This window comes from Microchirus variegatus, assembly GCF_963457635.1.
Source record: "Microchirus variegatus genome assembly, chromosome: 5".
NCBI classification, from domain to species: Eukaryota; Metazoa; Chordata; class Actinopteri; order Pleuronectiformes; family Soleidae; genus Microchirus; species Microchirus variegatus.
The window spans coordinates 12,297,618-12,322,230 of NC_139806.1; the positions used below are offsets into that span (position 1 = coordinate 12,297,618).

Below are 24,613 nucleotides of genomic sequence, written 5' to 3' on the forward strand. Positions count from 1 at the left end.
ATGGTGATTAGTATTTATCCCATAAAAACAGTAAGTTATAAAAGCACAGGTATAAACAGTTTGCTGCCTCAGTTCACTGTCACATCGTCCGGACTTACATGGACTGACCAGAGCCATCATTAATGTCATCAATACTATCAACCGTGCTATTCCTTATTAAAGTACAAGACTATAAATGTATGATGAGAAGTCTGGATTATAAAGTGTGGGTGTTGACCTGCTGAACAACTAGTAGGTAGATTATGGGAAGTGTATATTCTAAGAACTCTTTCTATGTTGGCCTGCACTCCTTTTATTGTTTTGTTTCCAGCTGAAAAGCTTTCAGTGCCCTTTAAATTGTGTTTACATAGCCTACTCATGCACCTCAGAAAGGGAGTGATGGATATATTTCCACAAGGACTGGACTGAAAAACATTTGTGCAATTTGCAATTTATGGTGTGATACTTCCACTATACAGCATATCCAAGAGGGACATATTGTACTTTTTACTCCACAACTTATTTATATTATTATCTTGTTAATTTAAAAAAAAAAAAAAAAAAAAAAAAGAAATAATGTTTTTTTTTGCCATCTCAACAACGTCATTATCCTTTATCAAAATGAAGAAAAAGTAGCACAGCTATGGAGTCCTCTCTTTGGCACAATCTGCTGTCTCACCATTAGATGTCACTACTTCAACCCTGCACCGTGACAAAATTGCCCTGATTAATGGACATTTCTTACTAGGAAGACTTGTTAAGTTGTGTTGACAATGGACTACAGTACATGCACTGTATGGCCATGTCAATTTTGTAATATACCCATTTCCATGGTGATCTGCTTATGCTCAGCATGGACCACCACAAAAACACCTCCAGTTCTGAGACCACACAGACCCCATGCTCCCAGTAACACAACACTTTCCAGTCCACTTTGTGGCATGCTCTTGTTTTGGTCAAAAGAGACAATGAAGAGGACAGTAACCGTGGAAACACGCTTAAGGTTATATGAGGAAGTGTGCTGGAACCCACATATATACAACTCTGAGGTCAAAGAATACAAGGACTTAAAAAAGGAGAAGGCAAACTCCTGGTATGAAATCGCCACTTATAAAAATGGAATGTGAGACCCAGAATGCATACGTGGATCTCTGGCCTTACTCAGGTGCTTGTTTTGGTTTGAACGTAAGTGTGGGCATTTACGCATATGTGGAAAAGTTATGACCCCTTATACCCCAAAACATGAATTGCACCCCTTGTTTTTGGGTGAGGGTACAGATGGGATGATACCACTTTTTTTCTGTTTGATACCGATATCACAAACTCGGCATGCGATAAATATGATATATGACCAATATCACTCTTTCATCCCCAGGTGAGGGCCCAGGTGTCTGTTTCCCGGGGGCCCCCAAAGTCCCTTGAAACGCTCCTGCATTACAGTGTCTCACTTTTTAAAGTGGTTGATGTCAGTGTAAACACAGTACATCTTCTTTCATGTGGCTGCATAGTAAACAATGTTGTAATTCCATGTAGGTAATCTACTGTTCAGTCAGTGTGAGGCACAGCTGACCTCTGATTAATGTTCTCCGTGTTTGTGTTTACTGGAGGTGGATGACGGCGGGTTATTAGCATGAGGTAATGCCAGACTGTGTGTGTGAAGTTTTGGGTCACATGTGTTCTATCTGTCCGGACAGAGAGCAGCAGCAGGAGCAGGAGGATCGGTGCAGCAGCTCCGCGGGGGCGGTCTCTTCCACCCTAACCACCGCCTCTTTCTCCAACGGCACTCGGACAGATTTATGCCTCAGCTTTTTTGTGTTTATGACCATCAGTCCGCCCTCCAGGACCCCTCCGGAACGGTGTGAGCGCGGAAAAAAGCGTCAAGACGACATGGGAAGTCCCGTGTGCCCGAGACGACCGACGGTTTGGTCCAAATAGCCCCGTCTTTTTGTCACTGGAGAGGGAAAGTTAAAACAAGGCTTGTTTTTGGACTTCCACCTCCCCTCCTCTCTCTCCCCGTAGGATTTGATTCAAAGGCGAAAAGCAAGATGGCCGCCGATTCCGTGCAGGTAGGAAAAGTTGACAACGGTTGTGAAAAGTGCGCAAAGTTGCTCCAAAGCTGTAGTTATGAGTCAGCGAACACTTTTATTCCATGGAAGTTTAGTTGGGGCGAGTTTGTGATGTTTTATTTAAGCGGGAAGCTTCTGCTGGATCCCAGAAGTCTGTCTGGGATATATCCATGGATCGAGGCCTGGGAAACAATTATCCAAAATCAACCTATCCTGACATGTCCCACTTTTAAAACCGGCGATTTCGTGTTGTGCAAAGTTTGTTGTGTGAGTTAAGTCAGCGGCCACGACTGGGAACATGTTTAACATTAACGTTGATGTCGTTCTTGTCAAGAAAAAGGTTGAACTTTGAGGTTAATACCAGTGATTTTGCTTTTGCTGCAACATAAACACTGTCTTCCGTGTAGTTACACCCGGAATAATTTAGCAGTTAGCTTGTGTGTATTTATTAACTAAAAAGAAATACAAGTGTTTTTTTGTGTAGAGTAAGTTTACTAATTTGCTTGACGTAAAGTTTTACACGTTACAGCCCGGGTGAGCCCAAAACATGTCAGCTACATGAGGAACGAGGATCATAAAATGTCATTTGTGACAAGCAAATGCACCTTTTTTATACCTTTTTAAAAACGGGAGTAAGTTAAAGTGTGCATCACAGTCAAGTCTCATTTAGTCCATGAGCAGTCATGACTCATTGAATAATGTGGTTTCATTGGAGTGACATCAGACTTGGAACTTCATCTTTGTGACTGAAAATACTGTGAAAGTGTTTCAGCTCATCCAGAACTTAATCAGTGCAGTTGTGGTCAAGCAGTGATTTATCGAATATAAAAGTTAAAGCAAAGACCAGTCTGATTAATCTGACTATTACTCATCTTTAGAGCATGGGAGTTGGAGTGTGTGTGTTTCAGAGGAGTTGTCATACAGCAGATAACAAAGCTGACACCTGTGTTTTGGTATTTAATTAATGTGTCTGCCAGGACTGGTGCAGACTGGAACTGATCACTGAATCTACAGGTGGTGATGACCTGTGATGCTGCAGCTGAATCAGATTACTAAGAAAATGGCTTATCTTGCCTAATGTTAACATTTATTTATTTATTTATTTATTTACAGCTCTATTGCTTCATGTGTGTGACCTGTATAGAGGACCCAGCATGGTGAAACATATTATATGTAATGTTTCTGCACTGAAATGTCAAAAAAACCAAATAGACTGTTGTTGAGTAGCGTAAAATCAGCCACAAACATTTCCAACACATTTTAAATCCAAAGCAATCAATATTTCTCTTCAGGGTAAAAGACCACTTCTCCACACTTTAGTACCACTTATTAGCCAGTGTATTGTCTTTCTTTTTTAATTGTGTGATATTTGTTATTAATTAATTATGAGTGCTCATTGTCATTTGCCCCCATGATCCTACGCTGCTTCCTGTTGTCATCAAACTACTAATACCCTTTTTTAAATTGTTTTTGATTGAAGGACCCCTAGTAGTAGAAATTGCATATGCTGCAATTCAATCTAGACCACCTGTCTCCTCCCGAGTATTATTAATGGGTGAAGAGAAGATGTTCTCTTATTGGAAGCTCATTACACACGTGATAAGGATAACGCTTTAGTCTGAGTGGGAGATGTGATTTAATCTGGCTGATAAACGAGAGAAAAAACCCAGGACCACCCCGCTTTCTGCACCTGGCTCACCACTAAAATGTAATCCTTTCTTCCTTGGGCCATAACCTGCGGACAGATGAACTTTGACAAAAATATCAAATTGAGGTAAATGGGTGCAAAACTAAATTCCATTTAGAATGATCAAAGTGATGTTCTGTGCACCTGTATGCTAAACAATTAAATAATGCAACATTACAGTTGTCAAATTCTGAAACCCCCCCACACTAATTGGTAATCTCTGGTTTGAATGATAGACATTTGAAGAAATAATTAACAGATTGATGATCAATCACATATTAATTAGCAAGAACATACGAAGAGGAACAAATACTGATACAACATTAATTTAGTCCTAATCACATTTACAGGACACCGTCACATGAACAGTATCCAAGTCTAAAAGAAATGTTCTTAAATTCTTAATTATGAACAGCAAATTTACTAAATGGACAAATACTACTTCACTTCTGAACTAATCTACTGTACTTGTCGTTTTACAGGAATTTGTTGAATGATTTAAAAACGTACATGTGTAGTAAACGCGCGTCCGTTAGGTTAAACTGTTCACACCCTCAGTGCTTTTGAAATAATGAGCAGAAAACTCTGAGTGTGTTTGGACTGTGAGGATTATGTTTGTCACTGACAGGTGATACATTGCACAACACAAACAATAACACAAGCTCGGGCCTGTACTGTGTTTCTAAAGGCCGTTATGCAGCTTGAATATTTTAATTATGACTCAAAAAGTACCAAACTGCATCTTAAAGATATGCTTTCACTATTAACAAATATGTCTATATTTATGAGTTACATTACTTTGAGTGGGGTTTTTTTTAGACTCTGTTGTTCTATGGCCAATACTCACCAGCACAAGCTGTGGGTTAAGACTGCTGGGTGTTAGATTGTACGCTGAGATGACATGGGGTTGTTTCTTTTTTCCTTCTTTTTCCTAAAGGCAAATCTGCAAAGTGGCCTCAACTTTTCCATTGTCCAATTGTCTGAATTGTGCTCTTGTTGTTGGACTTGAAGCTTTCAAGCTGAAAGATCACGTTAACCTGCTTACACTTGAGGTTCAGACCTAATGTTTGCTTTTACCTAACAGTTTCCTTTCATGTCCTAGGCACTAAAAGAGTGCTGTAAAACGCATGTGTAGATAATAACTGTCTTCCCTTTGTGAGAATAAGATACAAGTCATAGATGTTTGTGTCTACCTCACTCAACTAAAACACTAGTGTTTTCTTTATTCAATCATTTTAATAAATTATGTAGCGCCTTTGATTTTCTTTTTAATATTAAACAGCATGTGTAGATAAAATGTTTCAGATTGCCTTTTCATTACATTGTGAGCCTTGGATATTGCACAGAACAGCGAGCAGAGCCTCAGAGACCAGTACAAGTTCCCTCCATCCATCATAAACTGTATGCATTGTACTGTGAGTGGAAACATTTGCTTACAATTCCTGCTTTACTTGTCTTTGAACCTTATAAGTCTTAAGTCTCTGGATTGGCGTCATTCCCCTGACTTGGTAATGCATACAAGCAGCAAGAAATTTGAAGGCTTTAAATGTAAAAAAGAACAACTTATGGAAGTGTTCGAGAAACCAGAGTTGAATCCAATCCTGCAAATGACCACCTGCTCTTTTATTCGAGTTTAGTTTCTCTGTTTGATCTCAAATTTAACCGCAGGTCTTGAAGGTCTACTAGCTGATTTATTTCCATCTTATCTGATTGGCCTTTTCGTGGATTTCCTTGCATTGTTGAGCAGTGAAATAGGTCCTTTTGGGTGTCCTCATGTTGTCCACACTGGGTAAACAGAGTTATAATGCAAACAAGTTTTGCCTAGGGGTGTGAGTTAAAGAATAGTACGCACATTGCTCTGCCACTTCCAGGAGTTGTGACCTCCACTTTACCTGTGAGTCATTGAAGGGGCTCTGGACCAGGATATGTGCAAACTATAGTTTCCTCTGAAGTGATCACCTATAGAGAGGAGAGGGAGGGTTTTTACGAGGGTTAGTGAAGGCATGACTGAACACATGGAAATCCCTTATACTGAATATGACGTAATTTCACAAAATAAATAAATTGTAGATGAGCTCATTGTAGGGTTTTCCCTCAGGTAGCGGTTAAGCTGAGGTTGTATTCACACAGATTTGGATGCAACTCCTCATGATCAATAAAAACATAACATCCAAAGTAAATACTCTTTTTTTTTTTTTTTCTTCTGCAATATGGCATCTTTTCATAGAGAATGTAGATGTTCTGTGAAAATGTAGCTTGTGTATAATTTTATTTAGCTATTGTAGCTCTACTGGCTTGTGTTTTATACCTTGTTGGATGAATTATGTTCTTTTCACTATCAAATTATGCGTTTCCATCTTTATACAACGATTTCTCCATAGTGCTGTTAAAAGGTTCCCCTTATCCTGTGTTGTAATAGTAGTAGTTAGCATTTTAACATCATCTGTTGTCTGTTGTGCCATGCTGGCTTTACCTGTCACACATGGGTCAATCAGGCTCTGTGACTCCAACACTGGCTTATTTCCACAACAGTACCTTACATGCTGTACTTTCAAGTTTTGGACTTAAACTGTTTTCTCACTGTACGGGTGGCGTTTCAGAGCTTCTCCTTGTTTTCACCCCACTAGCTGCTTTCCAGGAGGGAGACCACAGTGGATAGCCTGCATTATGTTTTTGACTGGAGTTAATTTTAGACACACCACTCTTCCTGGAGTCAGATTAGATCCTGTTCTGGGCTGCTCTGACCTCACAGAGTGAGAAGCTAAGAGGGATTTGGCTGTCACTACTCAGACAGTTTATCTTCCTTGTTGATGTCAATGGTTTGTGTAAGAAAGAAGCATTCAATTAGTGAGCTGGAGAAAATCAGATACAAGCAGAGTGGATGAACCACTGTCAGCTATGTTGTGGCTTAGCTTTGTGACGGAGGTTATCATGGCTCCTTCTGGACAACAGAACACTGAAGTTCCTATGCTGGTTGTTTAGCTGGTCAGAAGAACATGCATGGGCTGGTTTATTCCGATGCCAATTTAGAGATGGAGTTGGCTGAAACAGACGAAATTACGGTAAGGCAGGATTTAAAAATCATTGTATGTTTTCTAGTCGAGTTGGTTCATCGTTGGAAGTGGTTTTAACATTAAATGAAGCATTGCATTGAGATCTTGTAGTCTATGTGATTTAATTTTTGGTTTTATATTTGACTTGTAAAGGAGTTAGAGATGGAAGAGCTGGCATTTCATAGAAAATCATGGAAGGGACATGTCATGTTGCTGAAACGGAAAGCACCCACTTTTCTACCCTGAATTCATATAGAAAATTGTTGTTACTCGTAGTATTTTAAATAGCCGTGTCACAATATAACACATTTGAACTTATCGATGAAGTCAGCAGTGGGTCTATAACTTATATGTGCTGTGATGTAAAATCCCTGACTTCCTTTGGTGTCAGGAGAGGGCCGTTTATAAAGCAACACAACCTTCTGCAAGCGTTCATGTGTCTCTCTGGTTCCAACACCTGAGGAACGCAGCGGGTGAACATGATGATATCAGTGTTGACTATGTGTCACTAGCTCATACAACCACATGCTAAATAACCTGAACTACAACTAAGTTGATGTGTTGTGTAATGTTGTGGAATAAACTGATTATTTACGGTCCTCAGATAGAAACTAAAGTATTTTATGTTCACTTAGCAGAACTTAGCCAGAGCATCAGTATATTCATGCTAATCTTTAAAGCTGAAGCCATTTAGGAAGTGACTTCTAATCCCACTTTAGGTGAGGCGACTATTTAAAGGATGCATGTCAACAGCAGTGAAAATGGCACATACAGATGCCACCTCAAGTGAAAAACACACTCACTGGGTTGGTCTCGGGGTCAAGGTAGGGCAGCCAGCTTTAAAACTCTGAACCTTGGGATTTCATTCTCTGAAACATTCAGTCAGTAAGGCTTTTAGTTGTTCTTTTGACATGCGTACCTTGAAAAACTTAGAGTAGAAAATTGTAATTCATCAGATCACACAAGTCGTACACAACATTTTCTTGTTAGAACTCCGTCTGTAGCTCTTTCCCTGTTATCACTTATTAACAATCATGACATTGGTAATACAGGCATTCAATGAAACCATAGCTATAGCTGTTTTGGGCAAGTCGGTGTAGGGGTTTTGTTTTCACCTTTACAGTTTGCATTAATAATTATTCAAAAAATGTAATTGAACAAAAAAGGTCCACTGACCTCTGTTTGTCCTCTCCTCCTATTTCTCTGGCATCCCAATTTCCTCTTCCTCCCTTCCCTCCCTCACTGACCCCTGAATTGCAATCTCCGTCTTCCTCCTATCTCATTTTTTTTCTCCCTCACCCTCCTCTCCTGTCTTCCAGGGGGATACTCGGGGCCAGTTAGTGGCAGAGCGGCTGGGTCTGGGGCATAACCTGGACCTGTCCGACACCATGGTCCAACAAAAGCTGGACGAGATTAAGGAGCAGATCCGCCGCGAGATCCGCAAGGAGCTGAAGATCAAAGAAGGTGCAGAGAACCTGCGCAAGGTAATATCACAGGTTTTGTTTTCTAGACAGCGATCATTCTATTAAAATTCCACTGTGTAAGAATTACGGACCCTTAAAAGTCAGACAGCACATTATAATAAACAGAGGACTCTGCTAGCCTTTGCATAAAGGAAAGGATGTTGTTCTGCTCTGACTGGGTTGTCTGTTCAGGCTGCTGTTATATGACAGTGCCAGATGGCAGCCTCCATAAAGCAGAAACCTTCCCTAAAGTACTTATGAAAGGCTTGTTGGAAGGCTACAAAAACAAAACAATTTTTTATTTTGAAGCGATGATACACATTAAACATTTACATTGTGTACTATCTTCAGTTTCTACCAATAAATTCTAATTCTGAATGTTACACACTGGAGCTTCAAAGAAGTGGTTTAGTATTTTGCTGTTTCCTTTTTATTCATTTAACTTTTATTTCATTTAAAAAGTCCATCTATATAGAAACTACTTTTACAAGTGAGACCTGGCCATGTTGGCTCACCATTCACAGCTTTAAAACAATTAACACTTAACATCTTCTCTCCTCAGGTCACAACAGACAAGAAGAGCCTGGCTTATGTTGATAACATGTTGAAAAAATCGAATAAGAAGGTTGAAGAGCTTCACCAAGAGCTACAGGAGCTTAACGCCCATATCGTGGTCAAAGATCCTGAGGAACTGCTAGGTAACAGCAGATGCACTGCCGTAAAACACACACAAAGTATTAACTACACACTAAATAGAGTCTATGTGAATGTGATTAAGTTGTTTTGGTGTTTTATCCACATGTGCGATGTGTTTTGGGAGCACTGAATCACTGTATACTGCTTTTGTCACTCATGCACCTGTATTAATGATTGAAGTTGAAAAATCAATTATTGTCATTTGTTTGGCAAATTACCAATCATTTAATAGCTTCATGGTAATACGAATTTGCTTTATTTTTAAATGTTGTGCCTATCAAACAAATACTTGAATATATGAGATATCTACATACATTGTAGCTATAATAGAAGCCTGTCCTTCCAAATTATTTTTGACTAAAAGTGTGATTTTTAAAATGGCAACGCAGGCACGTGTACAGTGTCTGGATAAAATCTTAATAATTTCTTCATTGTGTAGTCTTAAGTCTCAAAGGCCAGTTTCTAGTTAATTTCACTCTCAATTGCAGTCCAGTCTTGATTTGGCAGGTTTGTATGAAGCCATTACTATGTGATTGCATTATTTCTAAAGACTTATTCATTGACAGTTTTGGGATTTTGTTTAGGCATAATTTCTAACTCTTGTGCATCTTTTCCTGTCTTTGGCTATCTCTAAAATGGACCCGTTTATCACCACTGCAAAGTATCACAGAGTAAATAATTTTGGCAGCGTTGTGTTAGAACACCACCTATGTGCACGCACATACACAACACACTGAGCGCATTGAGGGTTTGTAGGTGACTCATTCTCCAGAGGCTGACATTGTTGCATTCCACATTCCAGCGACAGTTACAATGAGCTGTCGATTGTTTCCCTCCAAGCCTGCTCCTGTGTGTTTGGCTACAAGAGTGTAATTTGCAGAGTTAACTACAACAGTGGTGTGCGTTCAGCATGGTTTTTTATGTACTAGTTGTCTTATAGAGTTCTTTAGTTGGTGGCCAGTGTGTGGGTGAATTCAGGAAGAGATGGAATGCCATTTTTCTGCCTGCTACCATCACATCTCCTGGTACAATTGACATTAGGAAGTAGATGAGGAGGTGTATGCATGTGCTCGTTGGGGGAGGGAATGGAGGCTGTCTTGGTTAATGGTTATCTTAAGTAGTAGCAAATTTAGCCTGATTCAACAACCCTGTATCTGATGAACGAGTTTGTTCTTTCTTAGGGATGTGACGCCAGCGGAATGTTGCTGGCAATCACAAAATGATGGAGAGGGACTGAGCACAGCACAGCTCCACAGTCATGAGACACCTTGTATGTTCAGCTCTTGAATCTGCAAGTGACGGTACTTGTTACTTGAGTTAGTAAGAAGAACTTGTTCTACCTCTGCAAGCTGCCAGATTGTGTTTTTCTTCCAGGAGTAAGTTAAGGCAGACCTGGCTGTTCTCTGCCACTCAGCTAAGGCTAGAAATGGACCAGCTCACATTGATTTTCTGTCTGTGAGTAGTTATTGACAGCCTGGTCACCATACAGGTCTTTCTGTCACATGCTATATGAACTCATTCTCTTCTTATACCCAAATCCCATGATGGTGGTGTTTTCCTCTTCTGACTTGTTTTCTTTCTGGCACAACAGTGACAGCACAATTCGTAGCTTTACTGGGGTTCAAAAGTCCTGCGTATACCCTCTAATTTCAGTGTCAAAGAGGCTTTTAAGATTAGCACTTTACTCCATCAGAGTTTCTTTCAGTCATCATATTACATCTAAGTGGCTGTGCGCACGACAACAAGTCTAGGTGAATCTGTCTTTTTTATCAGAAACAGCATTTTGATAGCCCGGAAACGGTATTTATTGTAAATAGGTCCCATAGTGGGAAAATCTCAAAATGCCACCCTTGTTTTTTTGTGTAGACGATCAATATGCCACTTTGGGAAAGCAGTGATATCATAGTCCCACTTCTGTCTTGCGCTGGAATTCACTGTCGACACTATCATTGTCGTTATCCTCCTCTTGTGTTTGGAGATTGTTTGGTCTGTTTGGTTTATCATAACTTTTCTTTCCTTTATTTCCTTCCTTTCCCCCTGGCTTGTTTCATTCTGTCTCTGTTTCTGTGTTCGAAAAAAACTAGATTTTTTTTAACAGCGCCACGTACAGGCCTAGTCTGTGTACTACACAGATTAATTTTGGGCATTTGATGAAGACATTTCCTGAGACGAAGCCATGTTTACTGAGAACCTTTTCAAAATGACAAAAAATAAAGATTGTTTACGTTTCGTTCCAATTCCATGTGAATAAGGCCTAAAGTGTCAGCTATATTTAAAGACATTTTGAATTCAAGTTCTCCTAATCATGATCTAATTGTTTAGAGAGCATCATTTCCTGTCAGTACAGATGGGGTTAATCTGAGGGAGGGTTCCCCTTGTCAGCTGTCCAACAGTGACATCAGCCCCATAGCTATTCAGTAGCTCACCGTCTTGTCCTTGTGCCCAGCGTGGGCTGCAACATGCTCAGAAGCAGTGATGGGCTATGAGAGTCTTTAAATTATTGGCTCGCACATACATGGGGAGGAAAGCCCAAACTGGAGGTTTAATGAAATACTCGGCACTTGTGTGCTTGTGTTTTTTAAACTTGCTTTTGTCATTTTCTCTAACTACTTTCACATGACACTTCAGACCCTCCAAGTTTCAGTTACATTGTCACCTTGCTCCAGAAGCTTTTCTGCAGACATGCCGTTTGTATGACACTCTACAAGTGCCCACTCAGTTTTTCATGCCTGTCTTGACCTCCTGTGTGTTCTTTTACTCTGTGTATGAGAGGGTTTAAGAAGACAGGCTTATGTCCCTCCCTCCTGCTCCTCAACAGAAACCTCTGCAGCAATGCTTTCTCAGTTTATTAAGAGTCCATCGATGACTCATTTAGACTTGTTTCGGTGAAACGTTTAGAGTGAATGAATCACAATAGTGCCTGCAGGGTTATTGTTATTTGGGGAAAAAACCCCACTGCAGTTGCCAGTCCAAGCCACATAAATGGACCAGAGGCACATTTTGAGTATTTGTTCTGTATTTATATACAGTGTAGTGCCATTTCTAAAAGGAGCTCCTTTACGACACCATAGACTCTGAGACAGAACTTGCAAGTCAAGTCGAGGAGAAGTCAGGCAGGTTTTTTGCCCACCTTTTCTCTGTGTGAGAATGTTTTGTTTTACGCTGCAGTGATCACTCTGGGGAGGGGTTTTCTTTGCACCTTTCAAGTCCAGACATGACAAAAAAAAAACACGCGCAACAAAGCTGTGAGCTCATATCCCAGAACTGTTAATAGAAGATTCTTGTTTTCAATTTCACTTTTTTTGTAGTGTATGTGTGTACATATCCAGTGTATTTATATATAATATAACTAAATGATATCATCATGAATGAGCAAAGACCATTTACACCCTGCTCCTCCATTTATTGATCTGACATTCATGCTCTTTTTGTTGTTGACTTGTGTAGTTGTGTTGAGAGATGACTCGAACAGGGTCTTGTGTTAACAAACCTCATGAGACTTTAAACAGCATCTCTCTCTCTGGATACAGTCTGTGACAACTGAAGTTGTTGCTTGATGTGTTTTTACTTGGCAGAGTTATTGGTCTCTGTGTAGAAGTGCAGGACTGTTTAGCTAACTTCAAAATGGATGGCAGCCAAATATAGCACGTGCATGTGACTTACTATTTACAGTCAGTGTATATTTGTGACAGACCCCAGCAGCATGTATTCCTGTATGTGTGGTTGTTACCTAAGAGTTTTGGATGCTAACTCTTACACTTTTTTTCTTACCCTATCCAGAATGCCCTCTGACCCCAGATACCCCTAACAGTGAGGCCAGAATGTGCACGAGTAGTAGCCGCCTCGCAGCCTTGAAACGACAAAATGACATCGAGCTCAAGGTCAAACAGGGCGCAGAGAACATGATTCAGATGTACTCGAATGGACCTTCCAAGGTAGGACTCAAGAACAGGGGGCGGGTTCACCTGACATTCAGGATATTACTGGTTTGTGTCAGGCTGCCAAATGTATTCAAAGCAGAGACGTGTTATTCTACATTTAGTTCTCATTTATTTATAATAATATTACCCTTAACCAACACATGTGGCAAGGTTATGACATCTCCATAATGTTCTCTTTGACTGCTCAGATCTGTTTTTTTGGTGAACTATTCACAAATGAACTTCCTGGTTTAACTTTGATCTTTCATACTTGCAATAGTTGTGTGCATGCATGCATTTCTGCACAATAAGGGAATATTGGCACCATTTCAACAGTGCTCGCTTAAGATTCTAAGATCACTGTTGCCAAACATTTTGAGTTGTGACTCCTTGAAATTAGACATGTCTGCTTGCCTCTTAATGGGAAATCCAAACAAAACAAACATAAATTTGTGTAACATAAATGTTTACATTTTTCTCTTTTTTGCCATGTTAATCATTAGCTGTCCCTTAGATGTACCCTATCATTACAAACACTGAGTCCTTGTGTGCCTTCCCCCCTGTGGACCCTATTGTAGCGATATTGGTTTTCCATAACCCATAGAGGTTATTGCCAAAACTTCAAAAATAGGACTTGTGATGGAATAAACCAGAATTATCTATAATGATATATTTTTCAGTCCGCAGTCTGAGAAAGCACCAAGAACACTGCACGTTTTATTTATTTCTTTACCATTGATATTCTAATCCTTTTTAAGTGTATTACATGACACACTAGATTTATTTTAACAGCTTGCTCTGACCTTCCAGTTGCTTCCCCACAGCAGCACCATTCTGACTGAATTTACCCCCTTGGCTACTAACACAGGAAATACTTGTTTCTTCATCATGCAAATCCTACTTCTTAACTTGTGCCACTTTTTCCAAGGCTTACTATTAACATGAGGAGGGTGTATTGAGGAGAGTTGTGTTATGTTCCACAGACTTTTGAAGGATTTCCAGACTCATAATTACCAGAAGTGATTTGTTTTATAACTTAGGAGAACCAGGTATGTTTTTTTAAATAAAAGGGTTGTTTTTATTTCCAAAATCATGGTTGTGTTCCCTTAAGTTGCCATGGTCATAGTCATTGCCAGTTTGAGAATCAGCCTGTACTCTCTAGATGGTTGAATGATGCATGGCAGGTTTGCTTTTACAGTCTCACTGTAGGGGAGGAGGAAACTTGAGAAGGTGCTGACACATAATGTGTGTCATACACAGTGCATTTGTGAACAAATGTGTGGGGGAGGTAAATAGAAACTCCTGGTTCACTGTGGGATTCTTCAGGTACGATGCTGTGTTCTTTGTTCATTCTAATTAATCATCTTGCCTTAAGGTTAGGATTAGGTTTGTTAGAGTTAACAATTCTGTTGCAAAGTTTAACGGCCAGGGAATGCATTATGTCAGTGAGTGTCCCCCACAGTAATGGTGAACTAATAACAGCTTCAGTACTGGGAGCCTCTCATCTCAGCTTTTCCATCAGTAGTAATTGAATCTACTTTGTAGTAGCAAGTGGCAGCCGGCCATGACATTCTGTATAGTGGCACAGTGCAGCTCCGCTCGCCTGAGTGTGGTTTGAATCGTTACACCCAGAACTGTTGCGCCTCACTGCGGGGGTGTTGTCCGGATGGTGAAATCTGTGCACTATGTAAGTAGTGTGATGTCATAACAGTGCGACACAATGAAGTCTGCCAATCAATTCCATGAAGAAGAACGGAACACAGTGAACTTAGGGTGACAATATAGGACATCCAGTGTTTCATGTTCATGGCTGTTAATCACAAGAATTAAGACGAGCTTTTTGTAACACTTAAGATTAAGGCACACATATTCACCATTAACTTGGTGCTTACTAACATATATAAGTAGCATACTAGCCCTTTATTGGTAATCATTAAGCACCTAACCTTATTCTACCTCTACTACGACATGAATTAATATTTTTCCTACATAAGGTGTTAATACATGCTTAATATTTACTAATAAAGGGCTAGTTTTTTTCTCATTTCCCATCATTAAATTTCTCTGCAATCTTTAAAAGGTCCTGATTGTATTTCCCAGGATTACCCGGTCTTGATATAATTAATAGGTCGGTGTAGTTTATTGTTGCAGGAATTCATTAAATTTGTCACTTCCTTAAAGTTTCTGCTTTAACGGATGAGTTCTACAATTTAAAAAACACGCTTATAGCTGGTGCTGGTTAGTTTAGCTTAGCATCAAGAGTGGAAGCAAAGAGCCTGGCTTATTAAAATAAAAACCACCTCTAAAACTGATTAATTAGGAAATGTGTTTGTTGGCTAAAAGTTGTAAGTTGAGCTGAATTGTCACCAAAACAAAAAAAACAATTGAATGGGAGTCCTTGAATTTTACCCAGCCAGAAACATGAGGTATTTGTTTGTTGTATTTTGTGTGCAAGTGAGTATGGAAACAATGGGTGCTTGCAAAGCCTCAGTCTGTAACTGGTTCATAAAATTGTCACATGGCCCTGACCGTCTGTCTGACAGGGGGAGCTCAGTGTTCTGTGAGTGACCTTCCATGGTCAGACAGGCAAACAGTGGCACCTCCAGTTGGAAATAGTCTTGTCGTGATGTCACAGAGGAAATGCCTGCTGGACAGAGGTCTTTCCTGTGCGCGCCGCCATCAACAACCGGGATTATACACTTCAGAGGAATTCTGGGTGGAGTTTGCTAACTCTACTGTGCGTTTGTGCGTATTATTCTTTTTTGTGAATAAGATTTTCCATGTGACCACCCGTACGTGCACTGATTTAGGTCACGAGCTGGCATCCTGGCTGTTTGTGTGACGTGCTCACAACAACAAAACACAATGAGTGACGATGGATGACGAGACTTTGTTAGGGGTCATTTGTCCTGATATGGAAAGTTATTTGACCGAAGAAAGACAAAGCATGTTTGTCGGCATGTATTTACGTAGCAACATTTCCCCAACAATAGACATTATTCCCTTTCACTTACAGGATCGTAAGTTGCTAGCAACAGCTCAGCAGATGCTTCAGGACAGCAAGATGAAGATAGAGTTCATCAGGATGCAGATCCTCAAAGCCACCCAGACCAGTGAGCTGAGCTTTGAGAACAGTGATGTGATGGGTGAGTCTTTGCTTGTACTCAGTGATGGATTAGAATGAGTCAGCAGGGTTTCTGTAGATAAATGGCTCATGCATATTAATAGAGAATGACACAAAGCACACCAGTCCCATCTCAAAGTCTTATAAACATCGATGCATCAAAATGAAAAATAACATCCTCCCTTCACTCCCAGACAAACCCATCATTAGCCCATTAGACCTGCGGGTGGAGGAGCTATGTCACCATGCCAGGATAGAGTCTGCTGTAGCAGAGGGAGCCAAGAATGTCATGAAACTCCTGGGCACGGGGAAAGTCACGGAAAAAAAGGCACATTCAGAGGTAAGATATTGTGTTCATCTCAGAAAACAAACCTCTCTGTCTTTTCACAACCCTGATTTTAAATAAATAGATTTAAATCACACTCCCGTTCCTTCCCCCTCTTTAGGCCCAGGCTCGTTTTAACGAGTCCAATCAAAAACTCGACCTCCTGCGATATTCCTTGGAGCAACGCCTTAATGAGTTGCCTAAGAATCATCCTCACAGCAGCAGCATCATAGAAGAGTTGTCCCTGCTGTCTTCTCCGGTCCTCAGTCCCAGATCCAGCATTATCTCCACACAGAACCAGTACAGCACCGTCACCAAACCCGCTGCGCTCACAGGTAACTGGACTAAGGACATATTTGGTCCCTATATGAAATTATGTGCTCTTTTTTTTCCCCCCCATTCAGTGGCTGGGATTTTAGCCAATCGAATTAAATGTCTGATAATGAAAGACTGATTTTTGATTTTAAGTTAAAAGCTTTCTCTAATAACATATAAATGTATATTTGGATGCCACTCACACTGTGCAGAATGGGATAAGTGAACGACCTGCAGCAAGGCACATTGTGTGATAATGGGAATCTGTATCTTTTTACCTTACCTACAGGCACATTAGACGTCAGGCTCATGGGCTGTCAGGACCTTTTGGAAAATGTCCCAGGTCGTTCCAAAGCTGCATCTGTACCGCTGCCCGGCTGGAGCCCCAGTGAGACACGCTCCTCCTTCATCAGCAGGGCAAATAGAAACCGTGGCGTGAGCTCAAGGAACCTGACAAAGAGCGAGGAGCTCTCCAGTAAGTCGGCCTGACTCCATACTGTCTGAGAAGAAAAATGATTGTGATTTCATGTAGTTTCAAACTGTAGAACATCCTCGTCTGTGAATCCAATTGAACATTATCTAAATCAGAACATTGTTAGTGAACATATCCTTAACAAATGTTTTTTGTATTTGCTGTGTAGCTGAGATCAGTGCAGTGTTGAAACTGGACAACACAGTAGTTGGTCAGACAAGCTGGAGGCCGGTCAGCAACCAGGCCTGGGACCAGAAGTTTACATTAGAGCTAGACCGGGTAATGCACACACACACATTCCTGCTCCTGACCTACATATTATGCTGTGGATGCTGTTGTGCTTTTGCAACACAGTCTTGTTTCTAATATCTGCTTGATGTTGATTGTGTGTTCTGTTCTGCAGTCTCGTGAGTTGGAGATCTCAGTGTACTGGCGTGACTGGCGTTCGCTCTGTGCTGTCAAGTTCCTGCGGCTGGAAGACTTCCTGGACAACCAGCGTCACGGCATGTGTCTGTACCTAGAGCCACAGGGAATGCTATTTGCTGAGGTACACACACACACACACACACACACACACACACCTGGTTGTGTAAGGCCATAAAAGGGTAGTGAGCAATTTGGTGTTTCACCACCATATGTGGGTAATAAAGGAAAACTGAAATGTACAGCCTGTAGTGGGAGATATTTTCAAGTTCAGTGACTACATTTGAAAACACACATGATGAATATATATTGATTTTTGTCCTCATTGATCTTTTGATAAAGCAGAGTAAAGATAAACAGATTTAGCTGGGCATGTTGCTGCAAGTGTTGTCAATCCATGTCCAGTGTTGAAAACATTGTCATGCGGCACCGCCTAGTCGGTGATTGTTCAAGACTTTGCGCTCCTTTCTATCTTTGTGAGGACATTTCATTGATGCACAACATTAGCCCTGTAGTATTAAATTTGTGCAGATTCTTAACTAAAAATATCTCCCCCGATTTTTCTCTTGCTCAGGTTACATTTTTCAATCCTGTCATTGAAAGACGACCAAAGTTGCAAAGACAAAAGAAGATTTTCTCAAAGCAGCAAGGTAAGCTGTCGCTGTCAGCTCAACACATGCATAGGTTCTGTTGGACTCAAAGTAGCCTATGTGGTCTATGCATGCTCATGACTTTGGCCTGGAAATGATACAAGAAGCCAAGAAGAAGAAAACATGTGTATTCTCCGCTAGCAATGGATGGTAGGAAGACTTGGAATCAGATACCACCTGATACTAACAATGACAGGGGATGAACGGCCAGCTAGAATAACAGAGTTGGACACGCATTCAATAAATCCATTCCCTGCTCATGCTTGTATGCTGGGACAAGGACAGTAGTCCATTTAAACTGATTTATGATATAAATACATACATTTGCGGCCGACTACTTTATCAATTCAAATGGGCCTTGACTTCTCCTTTGTGTCTCACTTGGTCGTCATCAGGTAAAACCTTTCTGCGAGCTCCTCAGATGAACATCAACATTGCCACCTGGGGTCGCCTGGTGAGAAGAGCCATACCAACTGTCAGCACCAACTCCTTTAGCCCGCAGGCTGCTGAGACTGGACACAGCAGTCTGCCTGGTTCACCCACACCGACCAGGTACTTCACCACACACACACACAGTTTTCTTTTTCTCTCAAGATGACACGTTAACAATAGTGTTTGTGTCCTGTGTCTAGTTTAGTCAGTGCTGTGTCTCTGTCTATATACAGCGACCCTCTGGTGACCAAACTGGACTTTGACAAAGAACCCACCCCAGGACCTAAACACTACCCAGTACCTGATGACCTTCGAGAACCACTGGTGCAGGACAAGATGCCCGACGGGGAGGAAGTACAGGTATGAAAGTGTTCCAGGAATCACAACAAGTGTTGATAAGACTGTAATGAACAGATTTGAATCACAGATGGAAGACAACAGAGCAGCAGCAGAGCTCGTGTGAGTGTTGAATGTGAAAGTGAACATCCAGTGTGTTGTCTCCTGCATCTGACCACAACCAGGCAGACGAGAAGATCCTGAGTTGAGGAAGAGGAAGCCTGAGAAGTGAGGGTTATGTTGTGAGGGAGTCTTGGTTAGAAAAGCATGTTCCGTCCTTCATTTCATTCATTCTATCTTTGTAAGGCTGTTTGTAAGTGAAGAAGCTTGCTTTGTTTAATATATTCAATTGCTAAATAAATATGTCATTGCCTCTGCCAAGGAGGTGTGTCTGTATAATTAATTAGCAGCATAATTATAATAATAAAAAAAAATGATAGGATGCATTTGGGAATTTTCTGAGAATATAGGTTAAGGTAATCTTGCAGGATGTCTACTTTAGTGTGGAATTTATGAATTAGTAGTTATTTAGTTGATTATTTGCCATATTTATTAATTATAATAATTATGTATAATTACTTGCTGCTCTTGTTTTCATCAAAGAATAATTGTTTATTATTAGAAACAATAGATGTAAATCATAAGTAACTAATAACACTCGGCAATGTATAAGTAATTATCCATCCTCATTATTTTCTCATTAAATGTGTGATTCATTAAGTCTATTATGGCGTTTCCTTCTGTCCTCCTGGTTTGTGTTTCTTCTCCAGGACGCCCTGGCCTCATTCGACTTCTTGAACAAGAGAAACAGTATAGCAGTGAGACCGGACCTGGGTGAAGATGAGCAGGAGAACCAGCACTCGGACCTGGAGCTCACGGCCATCCAGAAAGATGGAGACATTAGGTAGAGAGAGAGAGAGAGCTGCGTGCTTCTTGTCTGTGTTACTTTAAAAGCTGCAAGTTCATTTTATAATGGTTTAATTGGAATGGAAATCAGGAGGAAATGTTATAAAATGATGTTGTGTATGTAGCTTTGATTTAAATGCATCAGTCAAAGCACAACCGTTTGTTCAGCTCAGTTGACATTTAAAAAATGTAATTGTCACTTAAACGCCGATCATCTCTGTCCAGGGAGGAAGAGCAGTTCCGCTTCAGTCTCCAAGACTTTAAATGTGTGGCAGTGCTCGGACGTGGTCACTTTGGAAAGGTATAATATATTTCATCGTCCTACATAATTAAAATTATCTTATAGTACTGACAGATCTGTATTGTTCATTTATTGGAGCCAATATTTTAAGGAGAAACCTCATCTTTAAATCCAAATTGCTATGCTATGTTTATTATCACAAGGAAAACCATCAAATACTCATGTTTTTTAAAGTTATAAGTGGAAACTATTGAGGGGTGACATTTCCTTCACCTGCAGGTGTTGCTGTCAGAATATAAAAGCACAGGCGAGATGTTTGCCATCAAAGCTCTGAAGAAAGGAGACATTGTGGCCCGTGATGAGGTGGACAGGTAAATATTGAATTTTATTGACTCACACCATCAGTGCGTCACGTAGTGTAGTGTGGTGGAATATCCTCTGCTGTGCTGCTGTTGCTGAGGCAATATGAACATTTACTTTCACAATTATCCTGACCAAATCCTTGGAGATTCACCATAATGCTGTGGTCATCTTAATATGTCGGTAAAACACTGAAATCACTTTACCGTACATTTGTTTCTTTCACAGAGAGGATACTCATTTATTAAAGTGAAAAGAATCACAAATCAAATCATTTCATACAGACCATTTAAATGTGCTTATCGTAAGTGCTTTTCGCCCCCAGCTGTGGGCAAGTGCTTAAATGACAATTTTTTAATGTCCTGTTTTCTGCAACATGCATTTCCTTAGTTTATTTTGTGTCACCGTGACATACCTGCAGTGCGTGTCAGTCAGCAGCGCCGCCGTGACTCACCTTATCTTTTTATTCTGCTGCAGCCTGATGTGTGAGAAAAGGATTTTCGAAACCGTCAACAGCGTCCGCCACCCATTCCTGGTCAACCTGTTTGCGTGTTTCCAGACACAGGAACACGTTTGTTTCGTCATGGAGTACGCGGCGGGAGGCGACCTGATGATGCACATCCACGCTGATGTTTTCTCTGAGCCCAGGGCCGTGTGAGTGACCTTGACTCTGCACTGATTAACTCTTAATTTCCCTGTAAATCATTGGCTTTGGTGTGTGTTGCTATTGTTTTTGCATTTTTTTATGTGTGTATATATATGTCAGTAATGTACCATATTATGACCGTTTCGTTGCACGTTCTGCCGCCAAAGTTCTCCCTGGACAACTATTGTCATGGTCCCATGCTGCTTCTCAACATCCTCAAATTAGGTTTTCTGTTATTGTATTGATTTAGAGACCCCTAGTGGCAGAAAAAATATCCAAAAAAAACACCTGTGTTGTGTGTGTGTGTGTGTGTGTGTGTGTGAATTCCCTGTGAACTAATTCAGTGACTGTTTTGTAACTTTGCAGATTTTATGCAGCCTGCGTTGTATTGGGATTACAGTTTTTACATGACCATAAGATTGTGTACAGGTGAACACTTTGCATTATTCTAAATCCCTGAGAAACATTTGGAATTTCAGAAGTCATTTATAATTATTATTTATGTTGTGATTTATTGATTTTTTTTTTTTGCAGAGATTTAAAGCTGGATAATCTGCTCCTGGACACAGAGGGCTATGTAAAGATTGCTGACTTTGGACTTTGCAAAGAAGGTAAATCACATTAACCTAAAAGCTTCTTTTGAATCACGACTTTTGAAAGAAATCAGCCTGAAGGCAATTTTTTTTATTGCCTACTATTTTGATAATTGATTTATCGGTTTGAGTGTTGTTTCAGCTTCTTGAATTTGAATATTTTCTGGTTTCTTTGCTCCATATAAGAAATAAATCATTAAAAACTGTATAATTGTGGTTTGTGGACAAAACAAAACATTTAAGAACATCTTCATTTCCAGGTTAGGAATTTTATGGACCAAACAACTCGTCTATTATTTGAAAATTGTATTGATGGATGAATCGATAATGAAAATAGTTCTTAACATTCTAAAGAACAGTAGAGATTGGTTTTTGAGTTTTTATTAAACTGCCTCTGTTTTGTTTTCAGGAATGGGTTTCAAGGATCGCACCAGCACTTTCTGTGGAACCCCCGAGTTTTTAGCTCCCGAAGTTTTGACTGAAACGTCGTACACTCGCGCTGTGGACTGGTGGGGACTGGGCGTCCTCATCTTTGAGATGTTAGTTGGAGAGGTGAGTCTGCACTTGTGTTCAAATGTAGAATTCTCTGTACAAATTTGTAGTAGCTGTAGATTGACTGGTGCTGTTTGTGCCTTATCTTTCATCCGTCCTGTTCAGTCGCCCTTCCCCGGTGACGATGAGGAGGAGGTTTTTGACAGCATTGTGAACGATGAAGTGCGTTACCCGCGATTTCTGTCCACAGAGGCCATCTCCATCATGAGGAGGGTGTGTAGATGGACTGAGAATTCAGGGTTCACATGTGTGTTTGTTCCTGGGACTTGATCTTGTTTGTTTGTTTTCTTCTTTTTTGTTCTCAGCTTTTGAGGAGGAGTCCAGAACGACGCCTTGGAGCAGGAGAAAGGGACGCGGAGGAGGTTAAGAAACATCTGTTCTTCAGGGTAAGAAGCAAAATACTATGTAGAGCATTGTTATCAAGTGATGTTTCTACATTTATATAAATGTTTTTCTGACCTCTCAATTAGAATGTGGTTAACTCAGAGGTGACATCACTCCTAGCTCTGATCTTAGCTCGACTATTGCTCATGTCACCATCTCCCTCTCTTTGCAGCACATCGATTGGAACGGACTGCTGGCGAAAAAGGTGAAGCCGCCGTTCGTGCCGACCATCCAGGGCACCAACGACGTCAGCAACTTTGACGATGAATTTACCTCAGAGGCTCCGATCTTAACTCCGCCCAGAGAGCCGCGAGTGCTGAGCTCTGACGAGCAGAACATGTTCTCTGACTTTGATTACATTGCTGACTGGTGTTAGCTTCACGTGACTCCAATCTCCATCTACACACACACACGTTCACACACACACACTCACACACTGTGAAACAACAAACCAACATCAGAGCAGAGACTGTAGCTCATATGTTTTTTTAAAAACTCTTCCTCTGCCCAAAAGCAGGAGCAGCAGCGGACATGGCTCCTCCAGCCTTTTGGGCAAAAACTTTGTGCCATTGAGAAGAAAGTTGAGATGCCTCCGGAGGACCCTGACTCATTTTTAATACACATGAAGAACTTTTTTTTTGTTTTTTTAAATAAAAAAAAAAAGGAACAAAAGAAACTATTGTTGGAGATTGAAGGAGGAGGGATGCTCTGTCCTCCTGCACACGTCGCTGTGTCCGTTGTCTGACCACTGAGAATGTCTTTCATATGAACTCTGCGAAGACGGGCAACACATCACAATCATGTTATTCAGTGTCACTGTCTTCAGTTTATTTTTCTTTGGTGTGTACAGATTATATTCAGTCATTTATTTTATTGTCATGTCCTTTTGTTTCTTTCTTTGCTCAACCCTCGCCATAGCTTTATAGACGGACGTTCTTTTCCTCTCGCTGACATTTCTGCCTCCATCGTGTATGAGTCTGGCGTTGACTTTAAAGCGCTCGGAGCATTTCCGCTGAACTGCAACAAACATCCTCGACTACTACTGCTGCTTCTTGACTTGAAAACCAAGTGAGAGTCCTCGCGCTACATTTCCTCGTGTGATGGAGCTCAGTCCGTGTCCACAACTCCCATTTCCACTCAAAATAACCCATAATATTCACGTTAAGTAGCAGCCAGCTCAGTACTGCACATGTAACCTAATGCTGTTAAACAATTGACAGTAACATGGCTTCATATCGGAAAAAATCGTTACAAATACCAGAATAAGTCATGTAAAAGCTAATGTAAAAGTAAGTACCTGGTGCCCTCTAGTGGCGCTGCAGCTTCAGGTTCATATTCAGCTGAACTCGGTTCTGAAGTGCTGAATACTTTTGAAGAACACAAATCAAAACTTGATATAAATAATTTGCGTCAGAGCCGAGTTCAGTTGGGCCTCATGGACTGTTATTACAAAATAAGTTCTGTACGTGTTTGTTGATGTTCAGTCGTCGGTGGACGTGCTCCATCTTTACCTCAGTGATAACGGACAAAAAAAAAACACGAGTCGCGTTGTTTCTGCTACACAATCAAATTCATCTTTTTCCCCATTTGAAATGATCAGAAAGCTCTTTTAATTGTTTGAAAGTGAATCCAGTTACTTTTGTTTTGGGGAGGGCACTTAAAAAATTAACACTAAGTTTCTGTCACGATGCCCAATGAAATGATTCCCCCGTTATTCTTAACACAGCAGATGACTTGTTGTCCGTTTGCATGTTAAAGCTAAATTGTGTCTGTTATCGTTGCAGACCTGTTGATATAAATCACTACAGTGGAGGGCAGGGTATATTATATATACATACTGTATGTACACAGTTAAGCTGAAAGCACTAATTTTATCAACAGTTTTAATTATCCACGTTTCTTAACGATAAATAAGTTGTACAGTTTTTTTTGTTTTTGTATTCTTCGCTTGTGCATGTCGTTGCCAGAACAGATCTTTATGGATGGTACA

At 40.5% G+C, this 24,613-nt stretch overlaps 1 protein-coding gene across 1 annotated transcript; it reads left to right on the forward strand.

Moving 5' to 3' along the window:
- The first annotated feature begins 2,013 nt into the window (after positions 1–2,013).
- On the forward strand, positions 2,014–24,604 carry pkn2a (protein kinase N2a). The gene is made up of 23 exons (XM_083889170.1): positions 2,014–2,045; positions 8,105–8,269; positions 8,811–8,946; positions 12,725–12,879; positions 15,881–16,010; positions 16,183–16,328; positions 16,435–16,648; positions 16,918–17,103; positions 17,270–17,379; positions 17,504–17,647; positions 18,098–18,173; positions 18,569–18,725; positions 18,839–18,965; positions 19,712–19,845; positions 20,073–20,148; positions 20,368–20,459; positions 20,926–21,102; positions 21,461–21,523; positions 21,629–21,705; positions 22,097–22,239; positions 22,345–22,452; positions 22,545–22,625; positions 22,796–24,604. The coding sequence occupies exons 1-23, from the start codon at positions 2,025–2,027 to the stop codon at positions 22,997–22,999; spliced, it is 2,922 nt and encodes a 973-aa protein (XP_083745296.1). The 5' UTR covers positions 2,014–2,024; the 3' UTR covers positions 23,000–24,604.
- The last annotated feature ends 9 nt before the right edge of the window (positions 24,605–24,613 follow it).